The 22,267-nt window shown below is 31.4% G+C and overlaps 1 protein-coding gene across 1 annotated transcript; it reads right to left on the bottom strand.

Moving 5' to 3' along the window:
• Positions 1–16,482: 16,482 nt before the first annotated feature.
• On the bottom strand, positions 16,483–19,867 carry LOC120170216 (probable protein S-acyltransferase 4). The gene is made up of 3 exons (XM_039178193.1): positions 19,475–19,867; positions 17,886–18,194; positions 16,483–16,749 (listed from the first exon to the last, which is right to left on the bottom strand). Exons 1-3 carry the CDS (start codon positions 19,535–19,537, stop codon positions 16,483–16,485), a joined length of 639 nt encoding a protein of 212 aa, XP_039034124.1. The 5' UTR covers positions 19,538–19,867.
• Between the last annotated feature and the right edge of the window lie 2,400 nt (positions 19,868–22,267).

Below are 22,267 nucleotides of genomic sequence, written 5' to 3'. Positions count from 1 at the left end.
TAATGATTTTTCCATTAGAGGTTCTTTGGGGACCTCTATGATTGTAGTTTCTAAAACTTTTTCTAACAAAGTTGGATTTTGAATTTTCACCTTTTTCAAAATGTTTTGTTCCAACTTTATCAAAAGAAGTTTTAAGATCATCAATTTTCTTTTGATGATCATCATTGATCTTTGAAAGTAAATTTTGCAAATCTAAATTTTTCTTTTCAAACTCTTCTAGTTTGATTTGCAAATTTTTGATTTTACTTTCAAGATCGTTGTTGGTTTTGGATATGAGTTTGTTTTCATTTTTCAATTTTGAAACATCATTTTTATATTTTAAAAACAATTTCTCATAATCCGAAGCCAACCCATTGTACTCCTCAAATAACTCATCATAAGATAAATCATCAAAATCGGATGAGTTAGAGGTTACCTTAGAATCTTCCCCGAATGCAATCAAGCACAAGTTTGCTACTTCTTATTCCTCTTCATCGGAACCTTCTTCATCGCTCCATGTAGACACATGAGCCTTGTGCTTATTCTTTGATTGACCCTTTTTCTTCAATTGTGGGCAATCATATTTGACATGCCCCGGCTTTTTGCATTCATAGCAAATGATTGGGTCCTTCTCTTTTGGTTCATTTTTGAGGCCTTCGTTTCGTTTGAATTTTCTTCCTTGGTAAGGTCTCATCATTTTTCTGAACCGTTTGGCAAACAATGCCATTTCCTCGTCATCATCATCATCATTAGAATCACTCTCATCTTTTGTGGATTTGAGAGCAACTCCAATGTTTTTCTTCTTCTCCTTCTCCTTTGGTGTCTCTTCAATTTTATCAAGGTCCACCTCATCTTCAAGCATCATCTCATGAGTGAGGAGTGAACCGATAAGTTCTTCAAGAGTTAAGGACGATAGGTCCTTAGACTCGATGATTGCCGTCTTCTTTGATTGCCATGATTTTGGGAGGGAGTAGACTAACTTCCTCACAAGCTTTTCATTTGAGATGATCTCTCCATATGATTTGAGACCATTGACAATCGTTGAAAATCTATCCGTCATAGCTTTGATGTCTTCATTTGGTTTCATCCTGAAATTTTCATAGCTATGCGTTAGAATACTAATTTTTGATTTCTTTACCTCATCGGTACCTTCATGTGTGACTTGAAGCTTGTCCCATATTTCTTTGGCGGTTGTACACGATAAAACTCTTCCGTATTCATCTGGTCCAAGAGCACAAAAGATAATATGGATGGCTTTGGAGTTGAGCTGGAACATTTTTGTATCTCCTTCACTCCACAACCTTGGATGAGTGATAGGCTTAATGTATCCTTCTTCTACGGCATTCCATGCTCCCATGTCACTTGCTTGAATGAAGTACATCATTCTATTCTTCCAATAGGCGTAGTTAGCTCCATTGAAGAAAGGAGGCTTGTTGACGGGCATCGAATCGAGACCGGAGTCGAAGTTTGAAGCGGAGGCCATTGATGACTTTAATAATCGATATAACTCTTCCCGAATCGACTCAAGAGGCGATAAAACCTTCAAATGAGTTAGGCTCTGATACCAATTGTTGAGTTAATCGAATGACGAAATTGGCCAAGAGGGGGTGAATTGGCAATAAAAATTTTGTGGAAGCTTTTGCAGAGAATTGAAAGTATTTGCACAGTGATTTACAGTGGTTCAACTTTCTCAAACAAAGTCTACGTCCACTACCTTAGCTATCCACACTAAGGATTTTCCAACAAATTCACTAATTTGTTCTTTCTTTTGAGGCCAAAGAGATAACCTTACAATTCCCTCAAGAGTATACCCCAACTCTTGAGAACACTCTTTTCTCAAAGAGAAGATTACAAATTTGCAAACTTACAAGAAAACCTCACAAGGTAAGATGTTTGCACAATTCTAGAACAAAGAAAAGAACACTCAAAGATGAATACAATTGAGCACAAAAAGTGTTCTTGAAAGCAAAAAGAATATTGAATGAAAATAGGCTTGAAATGCTCAAACTTGAGGTTTGATGCTTTCTCTTTGATTCTCTCTTGATTCTAGTTGCTTGATGTTTTTTATTTTTTATCAATGGCTTCTAAGCTTGCTTAAATACACCTTGGATCACTTCTGAACGTTGGGGATAATTAGAGAAGATATTATAGCCGTTTTAGTGTGAAAACATTTAATAAAACAGCTTGGAGAGTGGGGGGAATCGGTTCCCTCTCATAGGGAATCGGTTCCCTAAGTGTAAAATTCAAATATTTCGACCGTTGAACAGGGGGGAATCGGTACCCCCTTGGGGGGAATCGGTTCCCTCCGAGCATTCTGGAAATCTCGGAGCCAAACCATTCAGGGGGGAATCGGTTCCTCCTATGGGGGGGAATCGGTTCCCTCTGAGCAATCTGGAATTTTTGGCTTTGAATTGGTTCGAAATACTTTGTAAAATTATTTTGAAATTGTTTTATGATTAAAACTTAATTTTACACTTAAGTAAGGATCAAAAATGATTTTTGAAATTTTTGGAGTAATGTTTTGATTATTCGAATAGTTATATCGAATATACTTAGAAAATCATTTGGAAAATCTTAAAATCCATTTAACTTAATTTGTTATATCGAAATATTAAAATGTTTCAACAGCTGTCAAACGTCGTGTAAGGCTAGGCAATGCTTCGACGAAAAACCTCTCCCCATCGTTCGATTTTCAGTTGATTCCGATCAATTAGCCCGACCGTTCACCTCATCACCATCACCAATGGGTTCACCAGTATGTTTCACGTAAAACCTGACCTATGGGACACCACACCGTCTCATTCTCGCCTGCGACCGTGGGTAAGTTTCGGGTTTATAGTTTGGTTAAATTTCTTCTAGTTTTGGTTGATGTTTTGATTTGAATGGAGTGTAGATGCTAATGGAGTAATCGGCTGACCAATCGAACCTCCGTCTCCGCTGTACGAGCCCCCACGCGCCGCTGGGTGCGCGTGGGGCTTGTTTTAGGTCTAAGGAATTTTCCAGAACCGGGTCGACCCGACCCGCCTGGTCCGGTCCAATCAACAAGTTAACTCGGTCCAAGTCAACTCGATCTGAGTCAACCCGTCTGAGTCAACTCGTCCGAATCAAACAATTAACTTTGACCGTTGACTATTAACTTTGACCAAAAAGTCAACTTTTTCGAAAAATGTCCCATTTTATGTTTTTTGACGTCCTGAGTCCGAATCTGAAGTCCGTTTTGCCAATTTTGCGTCTGGTAAGTTGTTTTTTAATGTTTTATCTTCGGATTCAAGTTAGTTTCTCATTTAAATCCAGTTTCTGACGTAAATTCATTTACTATATATCTGAGAAATTATTGGACGTTAAATTCAAGTTTGAGGGTGATCGAATGGAGTTTAAATGGTCGATCGATATGGAACATAAATCGAGGTAATACTCTACTACCTTTTGTATTCTTTTCAGAACTCATAGATAGGTGGTAAATGTTTGATTAGAATGGTTGTTCCATTATGTGTATCTAATTATCATCGGACTCAGACGTAAATTAGAATAAAGACATATCATTATATAAGACTCTGGCTGCTAGAAAAAGAGAAATTAGAGATTGATTGCAAATAATTTTAAGTTCAATGATTTGTTAATAATTGAATTGATTTCAAGATCCGTAAAATTTGATAAATCTCTTTAGAGGTTAAATACTAGGATTATGGGGATAAGAAATTACCTAAAACAGCCCTAAGGGGTAAAATTTATAAATGCCCTTGTGCTGAAAAATGACCAAAACTTCCCTTAGTGGTGAAATTAACCTCCAGTAACCAAATGAGTAAAGTATTCTGAACTTTAATGGAATTGGAATACTTTCAAGCCTAAGTTACCCGAGGTAACGCCACTGACGGAATTGAATGAAATTACAATAATACCCTTAAAGAGCAAAAAATAATATGGATGCCTATGATAATGGAGACGACCTGAGAACTCATATCTTGATTCACTTGAACCTTGGAATCATTTATTTAAATTTCGAATCTATATTGGATTTAAAGAAATGCCTCTAAAGTGTAAAATGACTAAAATGCCCCTAAAGTATAAAATTGCCTAAAGTATTTCCAAGCCCTGGAATGACTAATGCCTTTAAGCTCTGAAATAAATAAATCAACCTCGAATACCAATATGACTATATTATTTGACCAAGTTAAACGAAATGGAAGTACTGTATGTATTCGAATTTGCGGAAATGACCAAATTACTCAGGAAACTCCTAACGACCATGATAAATTTGGAATACTAAATTAATTAAATACCCCAATGACATTGAATTAAATGAATAACTTGGATAAGTTTGGAAACACTGACGATCTTATATGTTGTACTATCTCTATGGGTTATGAACCATGAATTAAAGTACGTCGACAATTTCTGATATTGTTGCAATGTGGTAATGAAATAAATACCATTGGAATATATGTCCATCTCCTTAAGATCTATTCAACGATGATTCTGAAGATGATCTATGGACAAGAATTGTTGGTATTAAAGAGTGAATACCTTGTAAGGGTAATCACTTGACTAGTCGACATGCATTAGTTCTAGGAGTTATTCAGTTTGAGTTATTTCGATAATCCAATAAATCGATACAGATTGTAAATTTCCTGAACCTTTATTTCTCCCTTATCATCTCAAATCACTCCGACCATATCTGATCACAAAGTAACTCAGGTGAAAAGGATCCTGAATACTCCATTTGATTCAATTGGACTTAAAATCATGATAATTCAATTCATAATCCCGAATACCCCTGATGGTTTAAGTAATGGAACCACTCTCCATAAATCTAAATCTAGAATTATTTTGTATAAAGGTTCTTGAACACCTTCTTGAGGCACCTGGATCATAACGGGATTCTAAAGTATCAACTCTAAATGTCTAATTAGATCCATTAGTAATCGATCACTTTCAATAGGACCTTGTTCCTGTAATCCGATCAAATTACATCAGTTTCATGTTTTCCATTTCTAATAAACTACCAAGTGCCTATGAAAAATACTTGGATACTCTAGTGTGTTCCACATGTACTACATGAAGGTTTTATATGTTTTGAAATGAGTTTTACCAAAGTTATTGATTTACTGGTTTATAAACCATGGCAACATGGTATGTGTTCTCCGATTACGGTTTTCACCGAAAAATATGAATTGTTCCCGATTTATGGAATCATGGAAATTACTAGTTTATGAACTATGGTTTTTTGTTTTCACTGGTTATACTCGAACTGTTTTATTGGGATATTATCTGGGTAGGATGGAGTATAGAGGTACATCTCTGATTAAGCTGGTAAATCCTTACGGACCTAAGGTGACCCTTGGGTAGGCTCTCAGGCCCCAAGGCACTCCATTGGATTAATCATGAGACTACTTATGGTGTACAGGTGGAGATTAGTTATATGTTTTATTTCATTATCACAGTTATGACATATTACTGGATCACGATCCAGATATTACTATTTACGGTTAAAACTGATTTCTACTGGATTTTTATATGGATATGATTATGGAGTATGGAGGTTCAGCCCTGATCCAGCTGGTAAATCCTTACGAACTTAAGGTGAACCTTGGGTAGGCTTTCGGGCCCCAATGTATTCCCTTAGATTAACTCCCTTTGTTGTGTGCTTAGGGTAAGCCCTTATGGATGCAGTTATGGGGAACTGCATAATGGTGTTCGGTTGGAGGGTTCTACTATGGTTTTGAAAATATGTTGTAAACAATTATTGTTCTAAAAAGATTTATATCTTTTCACTGTTTTTGGTTAGAACGCACTAGACATCCTATTTGATCTCCTGAAAACTTGATACTATGAATGTTTTCTATGAAGTGAGATATTCATGGCTTCTACTCGATGAACTACCAGTGGAACCCCAGTTTATCCTGAAAACCTGCATATGTCTGTTTAAATAAGGAAATTTTATGGTTTTCCATTTATCTGCATATCATGTAGGATCAACTGGTAGTATTGTATTACTAAGCTTCCCAAAACTCACTTTGTTTGTAACATCCGCAATACCGGGTTAGTGACCAAATTGTAAAGTTTCAGAATTTGGTGACTAAAGTAGAAGAATGAAAGAATTCAATGATTATTTGAATATATGTTGAAGGTTATTTGGTAATTATTAAAGGAAATTAAGGGTATTATGGTCATTTGACCAGAAAGATTTTTTATAATTTTTTTAAGGGTAATAAGCACGTATGAAGAAGAGTCCAGAGCATTCTTCAGTCTTCTTCTTCCTCCTCTCCACCGTGAAGCTTGGTATAAGGTAAGTGAGTCTTTAGTTGGTTAATTCTTTCGTTTTAAAGCTTGTTTTGATTCTTGGGATATTAAGAAAGATTAAGGAAAGCTTTAGGGGGCTTAAACCTCAAAGATTAACAAGTTATGAGAAATTAAGAAAAATGAGTTTTTAAGTGAATTTTTGATATGGAAGGAGTTAATAGATTGTGAAGTTGAATTTGACTTGTCAAGGATTAAATTAAGAGGTAGGAAGTGTTAGAATTGGAATTAGAACACATTGGAAATTTGGTATGGTTTTTGAATCTTATATGGAAGATAGAATTTTGAGGTTTAAGATGAAATAAATGAATATAGATTGGTTTAAGTATGTGTACTAGAGTTAAGGATGAAAAGGGGATGATATATGAAGTGTTTGAGAGGAAATGAAGTAATTTTCGGGTTGAAAATATGATTTCTGGGCAAGGGGAATCGGTACCCATTCAAGGGGAACCGATACCCCTTCAAACGAACAAGAATTTCCAGTATGTCATAGGGGAACCGATACCCCCATGGGGGGGAACCGATTCCCCCTAAAGGAAAATTGGGGATATGGATTTAATAAGTTCGTTTAAATTGATAGTATCCAATTACAAGGTGTAAGTATCTAATGATGGTCTCGAAATGTACATTTATGTAGATTCTACGCATAAAGCAATTCCGGAACGTTTAGCAAGTAAGATCGATCAAGGGAAAGATAAGAGATTGGAATTGGCTAGTGAGGCCAGGTGAGTGCATATTAGTTAGTTTATGGTGCTAAATGGAAACAAGACTTGCGACAAGTCTATTTCCTATGTTGGAATGCATGAATATATGATTATACGTATATGAATGACATGAATTGTATGTATGCATGAATATATGTGTTGACATGCTTTTGAATGTAATGTTATGAGAAGTATGTGCTATATAAGGTATATATATATACATATGTGAAACTGAACTATGTGACTGCATGAGAAAGATATGAGCCATATGACATGATATAGGTGAACATGAGAAAGCAAAGTATGAGATATAAACTATGTGATCATAGTAAAATATAATTATATTTTTATATGATAAGTGAAATAAACTGGATAATATTGATCTATAGGATGAAGTGAAAATAGTACACCAACTAGGGGATTTGAACATAAATGATAAGATGAACGTATAAGATAAGCTAGATGGGAAAGATTCATAGGTTTAAATAAAACTATAACACATGGGTTGAATGATAGAAATTTGTGAAGTTATATGAGAAGATTATAAGAGCTATAAGAAATTGAATTAAGTAACAGATTAGATTATATATAGAAATAATAGAAGTGAGATATGTTTATAAGTCTGCCCTAGATGAATACGAAATATAAGAGTGCTATATGATTTATATTAGGATAATCTTGAGGATATATATATATATAGATAGATATGAAATGAAATGAAATGAGTTATATGAATACCCAATTATGTGATGAAATGGTGAATTACCTGAACATGTGAATATATATGTTTAAGAGAAGGCATACGATTAAGATATAAGCAATGTGACTATAAGTATATGTGCTTTAAGTGATATGACTTATAATTATTTCTATTATAATGTTACATGATATGTTATGTATGTTAAAGGAATTATGTGATGGCATAAGAATTGATAGGAAATATATATGTGAAAATATATATAGATAGATATGAAATGAAATGAAATGAGTTATATGAATACCCAATTATGTGATGAAATGGTGAATTACCTGAACATGTGAATATATATGTTTAAGAGAAGGCATACGATTAAGATATAAGCAATGTGACTATAAGTATATGTGCTTTAAGTGATATGACTTATAAGTATTTCTATTATAATGTTACATGATATGTTATGTATGTTAAAGGAATTATGTGATGGCATAAGAATTGATAGGAAATATATATGTGAAAACAAGTATATGATACGAGACAAAACTTATGACTATAAGCTACGTGAAAGTGTTCTAGGTGTTTCGATATATTATATGAAGTATATGATTTTAGGTGAACAAGATATGATAAGTATGTTTATATGAATAAAGGTGATTGGGTGAGAAATGATAGAAATTATAGGAAAACATGACATATGTGACATGTGAATTATATGGAAACGATCTACGGGTAAGTGAACTACGTGACTATGTGATCATATGAAAAGAAGCTATGTGATACGTGATATGTGAAAGTGAATTACAAGTTTATGTGTATATTTGAAATGAAATAAATGATAACGCCCATGTTATGTGTCATGAGAGCTAGGGGTATAGTTGGCATGCCAAGAGTCGAGGGTTTATTCGGTTCTTTAGGACATATGTATATCCTTTGGAACCTGTGTGAAGTCTTGAAAGACACATACTTGATCCATAGTATATGTATATGATTCTTAAGGAATTCTACGTGGTCCTTATGGACATCATTCTACGGGCACTACGGTGCAATTCTACGGGCACTTCGGTGCAATTCTACGGGGCACTTCGGTGCATTTATACGAGCTGTGGTGACAGCATAGTGCACAACCTCTATAGACTCACATATCGATAGTTCTCACATATGTACATGGGCTAATCCAGAGATATGAACAAATATAAGTTAGTGGTATGATAAATGCTATAGAAATGATATGATGTTGTGTGTGTATAGTGTTTGATTGAAATAGTATGTGATTATATGATAAACTGTTAATGATGAATTATGTGTATGCATGTATTTACTGCAATTATTCTGATATGATTTTATACGATATGAAAAATGCATGAACTTGCTGTAACATGATAGAACAAACCATGCATGTATCAATATAGGTTTTAAAGTGCATTATAAGTGGTTATGCCTCACTAAGTCTTCGACTTAGCGTGTGATTGTTTCACACGTAGGTTTCGAGAAGAGTAAGGAGTGATGCGGAGCAAGACAGGTCAGTTTTCCTTACCAAAAGATCAGATCAGAAATATTTGATAAAGTATGTTTTTGGTTATGTATAAAGTGTTGGCATGTAATAAGTCATTAAGTACGAGCACTCTGATAAAGTCTGTATTTTGTTTTAAATAAAGTTTTAAATTTCCCGGGATTTTTCTGAAGAGTCAAGGTTTGAAAAGTCAATGTGACACTTCGGACTCGTATTCGGGTCGGATACGGGTTGGGGGTGTTACATTGTTACTCATCATTTCAGGTTAAAAGAATCATACCAGAGCAGCTATCGACTTCAGTAAAGGGGTTCCACCAACGTTGCTTGTGGAGTACGGTGCATATGATTAGGAGGCATGTAGGTTGTAATTTGTTTTACATATGAGTCTGAAATTTGTTTTATTTCTGAATATTGTTAAAGTTTACTTTTATATTTATAAATGATTTTATGATTTTACATATTTTAATAAAATATTTAAAATTTCTGAGATTTTTAAAGTGGGTCACTCCGGTGGACCTAATGTGACACCCCGGATCGGATTGGGCCTCCCACATCGGTCTGAGGGGATTACATCTCAACTTACCATTATACATTAGGGCCGATCTGATTTTACATGATTTTACATCTCAATTTTTACTTCCTTTCCATAACTCATATGGTGTCTTGTCTCTTTTCTTACGAGACACTTTATTTAAAAAGATAATTTAACACCCTTAACCCTCGTACCCGAATACAAGTTAAGAATGTCACACTTTTCGTATAACAATTACTGTTTGAAAATAGTAAAAATTTTGTTTCTTTTAAAATTTCCAAATTTAACCATTTAGACTCAGACTATTTAATCACATAAAATATTAATGTAACATTTTAATTTCCACTTTACATTCAATCTCGTATAGTATATGGGCAGTTTAATACTATTTTATAACATAATCTAAAACTGCCTAATTTAAAACTTAAATGATTAATCTTTATAATACAATATTTTACTACCCTCATATATAACCATTTAGTATCTTATCATATTTTCACCTTTCTTTATTTCTTATACTATATCATTTCCCGTTTGAGCACGATTTCTAGAATTTTCTTTTTAAAACACTATATATAAAATATCTATAGCATCTATAATAAGATTTATTCTAAAATGGGTTTCTCTGGTTGTTGTCTACCGCCACACGACCTCCTTGTGACAACAACTTTTATTATATTATCTTCATTACACACACATATATATATATATATATCATTCGTATGTAAATTCAAACCAATATAATTCATAGTCTATAACCATTCAATGTAATTTACACTATGTTTATAACATTTTACTGTAAAATGTAATAATTAAACTTGTATCATTACTTATCATATACTTACTCTTTTCCTGTACCAATCATTTCACTATATTATTTTTTCTTGTATCGTTCTGTTCACTGCATTACTTCTTTTTCTAGATTGATTTCTTTATTGTATCTTTTGTTTTATTACATTGTTTCTCTTATTGTACTGTATCTTTTACTGTTTTGTATCTGATGTTATACTGTTTCATATAATCTACCATGTATTGTACTATTTCTTTAATTTCATTTTATAGCCCAATACATAATCATGAGAATACATGATACTTGAGTCTTATTGAGTGATATTTGCAGTATTAAATTATCACTCCATCTCATGCACCACAAATGTACATGATTCATATGAGTGATCTGTATTGTATTTAATTATCCATACACCTCATTCACCACAAAGGTACATGAGTCATATGAGTTATTTGTACTGTATTCAATTATCACTCCACCTCATGCACCACAAAGGTACATGAGTCATATGAGTGATCTGTACTATATTCAATTATCACTCCACCCCATGCACCACAAAGGTACATGAGTCATATGAGTGATATGTATTGTATTCAATTATCACTCCACCCCATGCACCACAGAGGTACATGAGTCATATGAGTGATATGTACTATATTCAATTATCACTCCACCACATGCACCACAAAGGTATATGAGTCATATGAGTGATATGTACTTGTTCAATCTACCTCTTGCATCATTTATTCTCATGTCTTATACACTGGGCTTTTATTTATGTCTTATATCTTTATTAATATAAAATATTTAATGAATAATTATCAACTTCATATATTATTTTAACATATATTAATACTTTAATTAACTTAATAATTCATGTTCATGTAAATTTTTTAAAAATATTATTAACGGATATTTGATACTAATTTCTTTTACCAAATCGATACTAACGTTATTTTTTTACAATCATTCACTTGACTTTTCAACATTTCACATTTAACCAATAATAAACTTTTCTTTCAATTATAAATCCAATATTTAGTATATATGCAAATTTGTTCCTTAATATTCAAGTTAAATCCATATCAACTATTTTCACATTATATTAAATGTAATACATTAACTTTACCCAATTGTCATTTTACCACCAACTTTCCTAAAACTTACGAGTTTGATATCTATCTTATACAACTTTTCACATTAAACCAAATACCAATTTAACTATTCAAGTCCCTCTAATAATTATTTAAACTTTACACATCATATCATACTCAATTTCTACTTTAATCCCTAATTTATCCATATTTATAATTTAATTCTTTAGCTTATATATTCTTCCAAATTTGATTCTAAATCCATAATATCATAATTTCAACCAAAGTTAAATTCTTTTAAATTTTCAATTCAACTTTTCTATTTTTTTAATATAGTCCTTATTGTCATTTAATCCTAAATTCACAAAATATTCCAATTCACCATCTAGACATCAAATGTATTACTCCAAATTTTAATCTCATCTTAATACATCAATTATTAAACAATTACACGTTAATCCTAATATTTCTCAATTTATGGAATTAGATCCCTATACTTTCACTATTTTCCAAATTGGCCCAAGTCATATTCTAATCATATAGAATTACTCATTCATAATTTCTAAACCTTGTAAAATTTCACCACAATTTGTCATTATTTCTTTCCTTTGGCCAAAGACTTTTAAGTTTTCCTAACATAGTTTCTATTTTGATTCAAACATAAAATCATCCTCTAAGAAACATTTCCATGAAATTATCATAATTTCCTCCTATGATAAATGTCATAATTTTCATGCTAAGATAATAGAGTTGGCACTTTTCAACCAATTAAAATAGAAAATAACATAAAAAATTCACAAAATGCATAATTTACCACCATTTCATATACTGACAGTTTGCACTACCCTCAAAGAAGTATTTTTCTATAGTAACCTATACACTTAAAATTATTATGTTTGTACCATTAAAAACTAGACTCGAATACGAATCTAACCATATAATGCACTTATTCTAATTCAACTTGTACATTTTATGGAAAATTTTCAATCTAGCTTACAAAATCTGTTTGGAGCAGAATCTATTGACCAAGTTTCTGACCTATTACCGATTAAAAATTTATATCTTTTTGTATACACCTATAAATAAATATCCATTTGTTTTAAACAAAACTAAACTGATTTAAGAATCCAACGATATAAAAATCTTATTTTATTTTGTTGAAGAATCGGGTAAAGAAAAACGAAAGAACACAATAATTTTAACGAGGTTCAACAATGTGCTTACGTCCTCGGTGCCTAGGCGGCGCTAGAAGTTTTATTGAATGTCTCATATGTTTAGGTTACATCTTTATTTATAATAAATAAACCTTGGTACATATTTACAAATATAACCCTGTACCGTACTTTACCGGTATATTTATGAGCCATACCTAACATATTCATTCTTGTAGAATTTATAATGATTTTTCTAAACTTACTGTCCAAATTACCAATTTAAACCGATTTCACTAATTTACATTCTTAACTTATTCAATCACGTTTATTATCTTATCAAATGAACACAAATGAATCAAATGAAGATCCTAACATCATCAGCACAATCACCTTCAGCACAATACAATAATTTCCAACATTTACATAATTATACTTTAATTTCTCAAGTCATGCAAAATTGGCTCCTAATACTCTAACTTGTTTCAAGCTTGATTCATCAAGTAAAGCTCATTTCCAATCAATTCTAATCATTCTAAATCAAATTCAAAGCAAAAAAAAAAATCAAATTCAACCAAGTTCCTAACATATCCATCAATGGCCAGATCACGAGACCAATCCCTCAAATAATTTTTATTCAACTTTCATGCTTAATTATAACCCTACAACACTCCTAATATCAAAATCTAACTTATTTTTATCAAATTCTCAAATCCCCTTCATCCATCAAAATCACAACTTTCACCATTCAAGCATGAAACCAAGAAATAATTACACCAAATTTTAGAAAATTTAATGGGGGTTATTTTCTTATTTCACACTTTAGCCCAAAATCTTACTGAATTTGATCAAAAATGGAAAAGAAAAGAAATTTCTCACCTTGGCTATGAGTTTCAACAACCTGGTGGAGAAGAAGAGACTCCCAAAATTTCTGAAAAAATCCCCCAAATTTGACTTTTAAAACAAAAAAAATATTCATTTTGGGCCAAAAGCCCAAATTGTCATTAATTAATTAATTCCAAAAATTATAACCATGCCACTCCATTATCTCTATTTTAATATTATTAAATATCCGTAAAAATCTCATCTCTCAATTTTTCTTTCTGATCCTCCAATTTTCTAAAATTTTATTTTAGTCACTAAATTGTACTATCTCACTTTATAGTGCAATTCTCACCAAATTCCACCGATCCAGCTTAAATATCTCAATTTAAAAATGTTAATGTAATTTTCCAACCCAAATATACCTTCATGAAAATTTTTATAAATTTCGATTTGAGCTGGTTATCCGAATAATATACCAAATTTTATCCTTTCATAGACTTTTATGCAAAAATCCTAATAAAAAATCTCAAACCCACTAAAATAATTGTCTTGGGATGAAATAATAATTTACAAATCCAAAATATAACTTTTGAAAATTTACATTATTAGTCCCTATACTTTTACAACTTTATATTTTAGTCTCCAAACTTTCAAAATTTCCACTTCAATCATTAATCAAATTGCTGGGATACTACAGATAATTAATAGATAGAACAACTTTTCTTCACATGTTCTATAACAATCCATAACTTTCTAGCATTGTGTCCATCGTTTTCTTTAAATTTTGTTTTTTTTTTCATTTCATATTTATGGTCCAATGTCATCCATAATTTTTTAGTCATTTTAGGGATACTATAAACTTCATACAGTGTATTCGACAATTCATTCAAGATGTAATTTCGACATAGGAAGTCAGAATTCTCCAAGTTCGAACACAATAATTATGATAATAACGTTCTCCTCATCCTCTCTAATAATAGGAGGATCATCATATATTTGACCAAATTCAACATGGTCAAATAAAACAACATCGTATATTGTCATGTTTTAAAAAAATTTCCATAGAATTTCACGAGCTTCTCATTGTGACTCATAGCTATTGATACCATTGAATTTTATTCAAAACCAGTGTAGAACTCAAAATTATAAATCATGAGTTACGTGAATCGGTGAGGTTACCCATTGTTTCGTAATAATTCTTGTCATACCCCAAAATTGGGGTTAATATTTTAGTCTTGATAATTTAGAATTTTCAATGGCTTTAATTTTATTTTTGGTATTAAATTGAAAAAAAAAAATCACATCTTGAAGATCTTTTCTGAAAACCTTAGAAATTATAGGGGCAAATTCTTAAAATCCAAAATCTTTGGGGACCCTTCACGTGATTAACCTATAAATGAATTTGAAATTGAATTTTCTACTTAGCTATATTTAGGGATGGGCATGGGACTCGAACCCGACCCAACCCAAAAAATACCTGACCCGACCCAAAAAATAATTTTACCTTATATATTTATGAATAATTATAAAAATACCCCTCTATATATTATTTTTTTCAATTAAATCAATATTTTTATTGAAAAAAATAATATTTTTTATTATTTCAGGTCAGGTCGGATCGAGTTCATATTTTATCTCAAAAAATCATATTAGTCGAAACCGACCCATGCCCGTCCTAGCTATATTCCACTGCCTATTTTCCTATTATCTATTTATTTATTTTAAATGTTTATTTGATTTATATGTTATATTATTTATTTATTTTAGTTCTAAAATATATCCCTTAAACAATCTATTTTAGAGTATTTTTTAATAAGATTTCTATCTTTTATCTTTATCTCTATTTTAGTTAAATATGATCTTATCAATTTATAACGTTTTTCCCTAAACCCTATATATTGTAACGAAATAAAGAGAGATCAAATTTATCTCGTTCTTTATTGTTTTGTTTCAAATTATGTGAATATTGATTTAGTTATTTTTTTTTAAATGTGTGACCCCTCTCCACTAAACCTTTGACTCAAGATTCCGATCACGAAAGTCTTTGCTCGTTAGTATATTTAGTGCTATACGATTTAAGGTGTTTGTCTTACTGTGGTACAACTGTTTTTTTCCTGGTGCTATATTATTTTTGTGTAAGTTGTGTGACTGGTTGAATATTGAAGTGAAGCATGTATGTTATGTGTTTTTATTGTATTAAATACAATTCAGATAAGTATGTTATGTGAAAAATGTATTTATCAGTTTTAAATTTATGCTATGTATCCAGATTTTGAAATTTATGTAAATGTTTTTACATTCAGATCGGATCAAAATTTGGATATGTATATTTTGGAATTTATGTATTTAGTGCTATTGTATTATGTGGATTTGTATGGAAATCAATAATTTAAAGATCATGTTCAAAATTCAAGAGTCTATTTGCCAGCTTATATACCAACTTCTTTGATCTAGAAAGGTAGCAAGGCTAAACAAGGTTTTTGAAAAATTAACTTTGATTTCTATATAAACTAAAAAATATTTTTTAAAGGTTAAAAAGGCTAAAACTTCAACGTAAAGTATAGAAAAAGAGTTGCAATGACAAGCTCATATAAAGCCTTCATAAAATGCTTAAGAGGAAAACAAATATTCGTAGGTATTTAAGATAATTTTAATCTAGCAATACTCCAACAACTCTACCTCTTTTACAACTGTTCTGGGGTCAAGTTGGCTCAATGCATCCAATAAGAAAGTGGTGAAACAAACAAAGAACACAATGATTTAAGATTCATTGATCAACAATTGTCCAAAATATTTTATAGACTGATATACAGCTAGCCAAAATAAGATTTACCATATTAGTCAAAGTGTTCATCGGGATGAAAAATATATAATATGATAATGAATGAACAACATATATTTCTTCATAAAAATATGAACTTTGAGAAGGAAATTACTTGATTAGTGCAAATCAGGTAGAAATGGAAAATTGTAAGACCATCGACGAACCATACAACTGCGAAGCAGTAGACTATGAGAATTATGGATAAGATATCACGCGACATAACCTTCCAAAGATTGCTATCACTGTCAGCTTCCTTTTCAATGATATTGATCCAAGAACAAACAAAGACATGTAAGAACAAGATGGTTGCAGTTGATATAAACAGAAAGAAGAACCGACAGTTCCGCTGCAACCAACACACAAGTCAAAAGCACCATTAGTTTCAACCGCAAATCAACATTTCAAATTATATGGTACTGCAAATCATTCATTTAAATTTTATATGCAAGATCATGCAAAAAAAATTGATTTGGGGTAACGGGTAACCCTATTGGTAGGATAATTTCACAACTTGTGCCATTTTGTAGAATTATATCCTTAATAAATAATAATCCTGAATTCAATAAGAAACGATGTGGTACATCCTAAAGATTAAAATTGCCAATGAGCAGTCACCAAATGTAAAATACCCTTAACAAGATGAATAAAAATTCCACACGTACTTTTTGGTTATGAGAAGCATCATTTAAGATGTTCATATTGTTAATATGATACTAAATTACAAAATGGTGATATAAAAGACATAGAACCTCGAACAATATTTGACGGTGAATGGATTTAAGACCATGATCAACTAAAACATTTAATATAAAGTTCTAAGATGTGTTCCTTTTGTCCAGGTTGCAAATTTTATTTAAATTTCTCTTTCATAATGTGTTGTGAATATTTGGTATTCTTGATTTACTAAAAATTAGAAACTAGGAGTCTACAATTTTTGCTTATACTTTCCCAAACTTTTAGATATTAATGATAGTTTGTGATTCATTTTTAGGTCAATTAATAATAAGGTCTATAGTTCTAGAATTATTCTCACAGAATCTCAAGCATGTTTGCTCAATGAAATCAAGTCCAAGTCAGATTTTGGAATGTTAAATTTGAAGCCAATAAATCTCCTTATTATCCTCATTCGGATTTTAAATCATCTTCAATCAACTTGGACCATTCATAGAAATTTTATCTTAAACGCTAATTTACTTTTCACCTTACGAAACAACCTCTAAATAACTCTTTGATTGTCTTATTTTTTCATTGCAACATTAATGCCCTATCAAAATTAAGCCCAGTACAATATTCACTTCAAACTTTATACTATAAAAATATTTATCATAAAGCTCATTCAATACATTGTTATAAAATATCATGTTTATGTCAATCTAGTTCAAGTCATGTCAAAAAAAATCTTTCATGCTCATTATTCAAGTGCTTCCTACCAGTAAGTACATTTAGTTAATAAAAAGGTTCACAGAGGAAACTTAAACTTACTATTCCAATGCATTGAGCAACCCATGGGCAGTGATGATCAAACCTTTGAACACAGTTGTTGCATATGGAACAATGACATGCTCGGGGAGGACGATAAAGTAAACAGGTGTCACAGTGCTTTACTTTCACAGTGTGGCCATTAACCATTACATCTTTGGTAAGAGGAAGTTTTAAATGAGGAGTTCCACCATCTACCCACTCCATAGATGGGGTAGTCTCTTCAAAAGCTTCATCTGATAAGGGGGGTTTTGAATTTCTGGGTAGAATTCCAGGATCTCTACCAGAGTTACAGAAGAGAGACACAAGGTCCTGCAAAAATTGACTTTCATATTAACTTTATATTTTCTTTTGTGAAGTGCAGTTTCACACAAAAAGCATAATGTAAAACTAATTGAATTTCAAATAAAGAGATAAAAATCGTCAAACATACCATTCACCGAAGCCAATAATAAAGCACCAAACAACAATACAACGCATAAATGAATTATAATGCAGACAAGTGACACAACAAACAAAAAAAAAGTTAACCAATGGCTAGTTGCATGAAAGAGGCTACATCTTGCATAAAAAATGTCTTCATGCAAGAAGATTTTCTTTTATATGCAAACACAATCAAGTCCGGATTGAATGCCCACATAAGGTTGTAAAACATAATTAAATGGAATGCCCATGCAGGTAACGTGTAAATTAATGGTTTCAAAACTATTTGAATGGCATAATTCTTAAGCAGTGACCACCAACTCCACAATCAGTTGAATCAAAAAGAAGACTAACCAGTACAGAGAGAAAAGCACCCAGAATTAATATGAAATAACCACGACCAACATTAGTATTTTCATGTTTGATCTTTATATACATCCTTGTGCAGAAAGCAATTGCAGGTCCAACAATCAGAAATGTGGATAGAAACAATGATGCAACGTCAGGAACAAAGATCAATATTCCACCAAAAAAGAATCTCTGTTGGAACATAATGAACAATACAAAACCACTCTCAATAATATAACTTTGTCACAAGAACAATAATAATATGTAGCAGTTACACTTCTGATGAAGCAAACATGACACAGATTTGGAAGATATTTGGATTTTATTTTTCCTTTTTTGGAGGGCCTGAGCAGAGAATAAGAGAATAGTAAACACAAATATTCAGAGGGACAAATGAAGTAAATAGGAGGTGAGAGGATTCAACAACTCAACTCTCAAGATCATATGCTCATGTTTTTCAATAGCTGATGTTATAGATTCTCATTAAACTCAAGAAAGCTTCATCCATTAACCTTTCAACCCATCCATCTTCATAATATGTTGGGAAAATTATTTAATTTAATCAGAAAGAAAAAAATCGTCATAATTGCAAAATCTCCTAATCAATCCAGGCAGGCTCAAAATTAGAACTAACGGAAATAATTGTAAATTGTAATCTCTGTCTATCCATTTATTTGGTAGCAAAACAAGCAAAGGAGTATCAGTGTCCCATAAAGTAAGGTAAGATAGTGATGTTCAAAATCATAATTGGCAATTTGGCACAAACAAAAAACTCTAATCGCAAATTAAAGGAGAGAAAACAAGAAGAAGAAGAAACTCACATTGCTCCCTTTCCAAACATGATAAAGCCTCTTTCGTTTAGTAGGATCATCATTCGGTGACATAGCTGATTGATTCGATGATTGATGATAAAGAAAAAGAAATCATAATAAAAACCCAAAACAATAACTAGTAATTAATTACTAATAATGCCTCTCCAAACAAGAGTAAACCAAAGCTCGTTCTTCATTTTCCAATTACGAATCAAACAATTAAGAGTGGTGATTGATGCAAAGGTGAGTCGATCAATGACCAATGATCAATGATCAATGAAGAGAGACAGAGAGAGAATCGCTGGATTAAACCAGGTGCAGCCCAGCTTCTGCCCTCCCTCGTCTCTGCGCCAACATTACAACACCAAAGGAGGTTATACCAAGCTATTATATTGATATCCTCTTTCTCTCTCTTTACCCTTGTTTTTCACTAAAAAAAAGGACAAATAAAAATTATATAAAAAGGGTAAAAAAGAATAAAAAGAGACAAAACTTTGTTGCCTGCTCTTCTTCTTTTCTCTCTATATAGACTTTGAAATAATTTGTCCTTTTTTTTCTATACAAAAACAAAAAGGGTAAACTACACATTTAGTATATAAACTATCAATTTTGATCAATTTTAGTATCTAAACTTTTAATTTTGATCCATTTTAATACTTAAACTTTCAATTTTTATCCATTTTAGTACCTAAACTTTCAAAAAAATTAAAACCATACCTAAAATTTGGATTTTGTTTAATTTTTAGTACCAAAGCTTAAGTGTTCAAAATATTTAGACTTTAGGTACCTAAACCCTACTTAAGTTTTGAAAGAAAAAAATGAAAGTTTAGGTACTAAAACGACCACAACTGATAGTTTAGGTACTAAACGCATTGACCACAACTGATAGTTTAGGTACTAAACGCGTTAAATTTTTAACGGCGAGTACTAAAATGAAACAAAAACTAAGTATTAGGTATAATTTTAAAAAAAAACTAAAAGTTTAGATATTAAAATTGATAATTTAGGTACTAAAATTGATAGTTTAGTTACCCAAATAAAAATGAGGAAAATAAATGGAATAATGCATGCGAGTTCCCAACAAAACACGATGAGTTGTAGAGTTGGGCAGATGTTTCTGCCTACTATTCTCTTTCTGATGCTTAATTTACACTCATACTTACAGCTAATACTATTTTTTATTTTATTTTTGCATATAACAATATTTGTTTTGTTTTATTGTGAAAAATTATTAGGGTAAACGACACATTTAGTATTTCATCCGTCTTTTATTATGTTTCGGTCATTTCAAAAATTATATCTAACTTTACATTTTAAAAACATTTTGGTTATCCACTATCAAAGAAATAATAAAATTATTGATGTGATATTTTTTATTTTTTCTAACGATTATATGGTACTACCTTATGGTGATACGTCATCATCACTATTAAATTTTTAACGGCGGGACACCAAAATGAAACTAAAACAAAATGTAACCAAAATAAAATGCTAGGTATGATTTTGAAAAAAGAATAGTTAGGTGACCAAAATGGAACAAACATGATAATTTAGGTTCTAAACGTGTAGTTTACAACATTTAAGGTACTTACAACTAATACAATTTTTTATTTTTTGCATAAAACAATATTTTTTTTGTTGCATTGTGAAAAATATATTGATTAAATTGTATTTTCATTTTTTAGTCATAATCAGATTATAGAAATAGGGGTAAACAACATGTTTAGTAACTCAACTATCATTTTTTGTTTCATTTTTGTCATTCAATTATTTTTTTCAAAATCATGCCTACTGTTTAGTTTTGATTTTATTTTGATCACCCACTATTAAAAATTACCGGTTATATTGACATGTCACTATAAGGTAATGCATATCATCATTGAAAAAATCACATCAGCAGTTCTGTTAATTTTTTAACGATAGGTGACCAAAATGAAACCAAAATATACGTTAAGTATGATTTAAAAATAATAATTAGAAAATCAAAACGGAATAATAATAATCGAGCTACTAAACGTGTAGTTTACCTAAAAATAGTTAGCAAACGTCTGCCACATTATGTTCTCATAAATGTATTTATTTATACATCTAGGTAAATATAAGACAATATCGACAGTATCTATCAAAAGACTCTTAACCAATTGACAATGAACATCCATACCCCTGTCGGTTCCCGGACCTATAACCTTTAGGGCGAATAACGAGTCCCTTAACCATCGAGGTCAATTGGTTCGTGTTGTTCTCGTAAATGTTGAATTGGTCTCCCATCATAGATTCTTTATTTTAGTGTGTGTTCGGATACTTGTCATATTATGTGATTAAAAATAATTAGAGTGAAGTACATAAATGGTTGCCTGAGCTGGCATTAACCCTCGAACTGAGATATAATAGTCGTTTGGGATTATGAGATCAAATTTTATCATATCTCAGTCAGCAGGTTAACGTCCAGCTTAGAATGTCATTAATTTTTAATGAAAAATGACGAGTTTGGAACATAATGAATACTAAGTAACTATTTTGTAACTTTTAATAGTCAAAAGACTCAACAAAACAACTCCTTATAGTCGGAGGACCACTTTATAACTTTTCATAGTCAATCACTCAACAAAACAATATCCTATAATTAGGGGATCATTTTTGTATAAGGATGGGTTGGGTCTGATTTTTGGTCAACCCGACCCAAAAAATAGATCTCCTCCACCTGAACCCGACTCAACCTGAGTTTAGGGTGATTTCACCCTACCCGACTTGAAATAAAGAGGGATCTAAATTAGGGATCTAAATTTAAAAAATATATATAAA

This window comes from Hibiscus syriacus, unplaced genomic scaffold, assembly GCF_006381635.1.
Source record: "Hibiscus syriacus cultivar Baekdansim isolate YM2019G1 unplaced genomic scaffold, ASM638163v2 tig00111774_pilon, whole genome shotgun sequence".
Lineage (NCBI taxonomy): Eukaryota > Viridiplantae > Streptophyta > Magnoliopsida > Malvales > Malvaceae > Hibiscus > Hibiscus syriacus.
The sequence above is the reverse complement of the archived record's forward strand: the minus strand, read 5'-3'. Positions and strand labels throughout refer to the sequence as shown.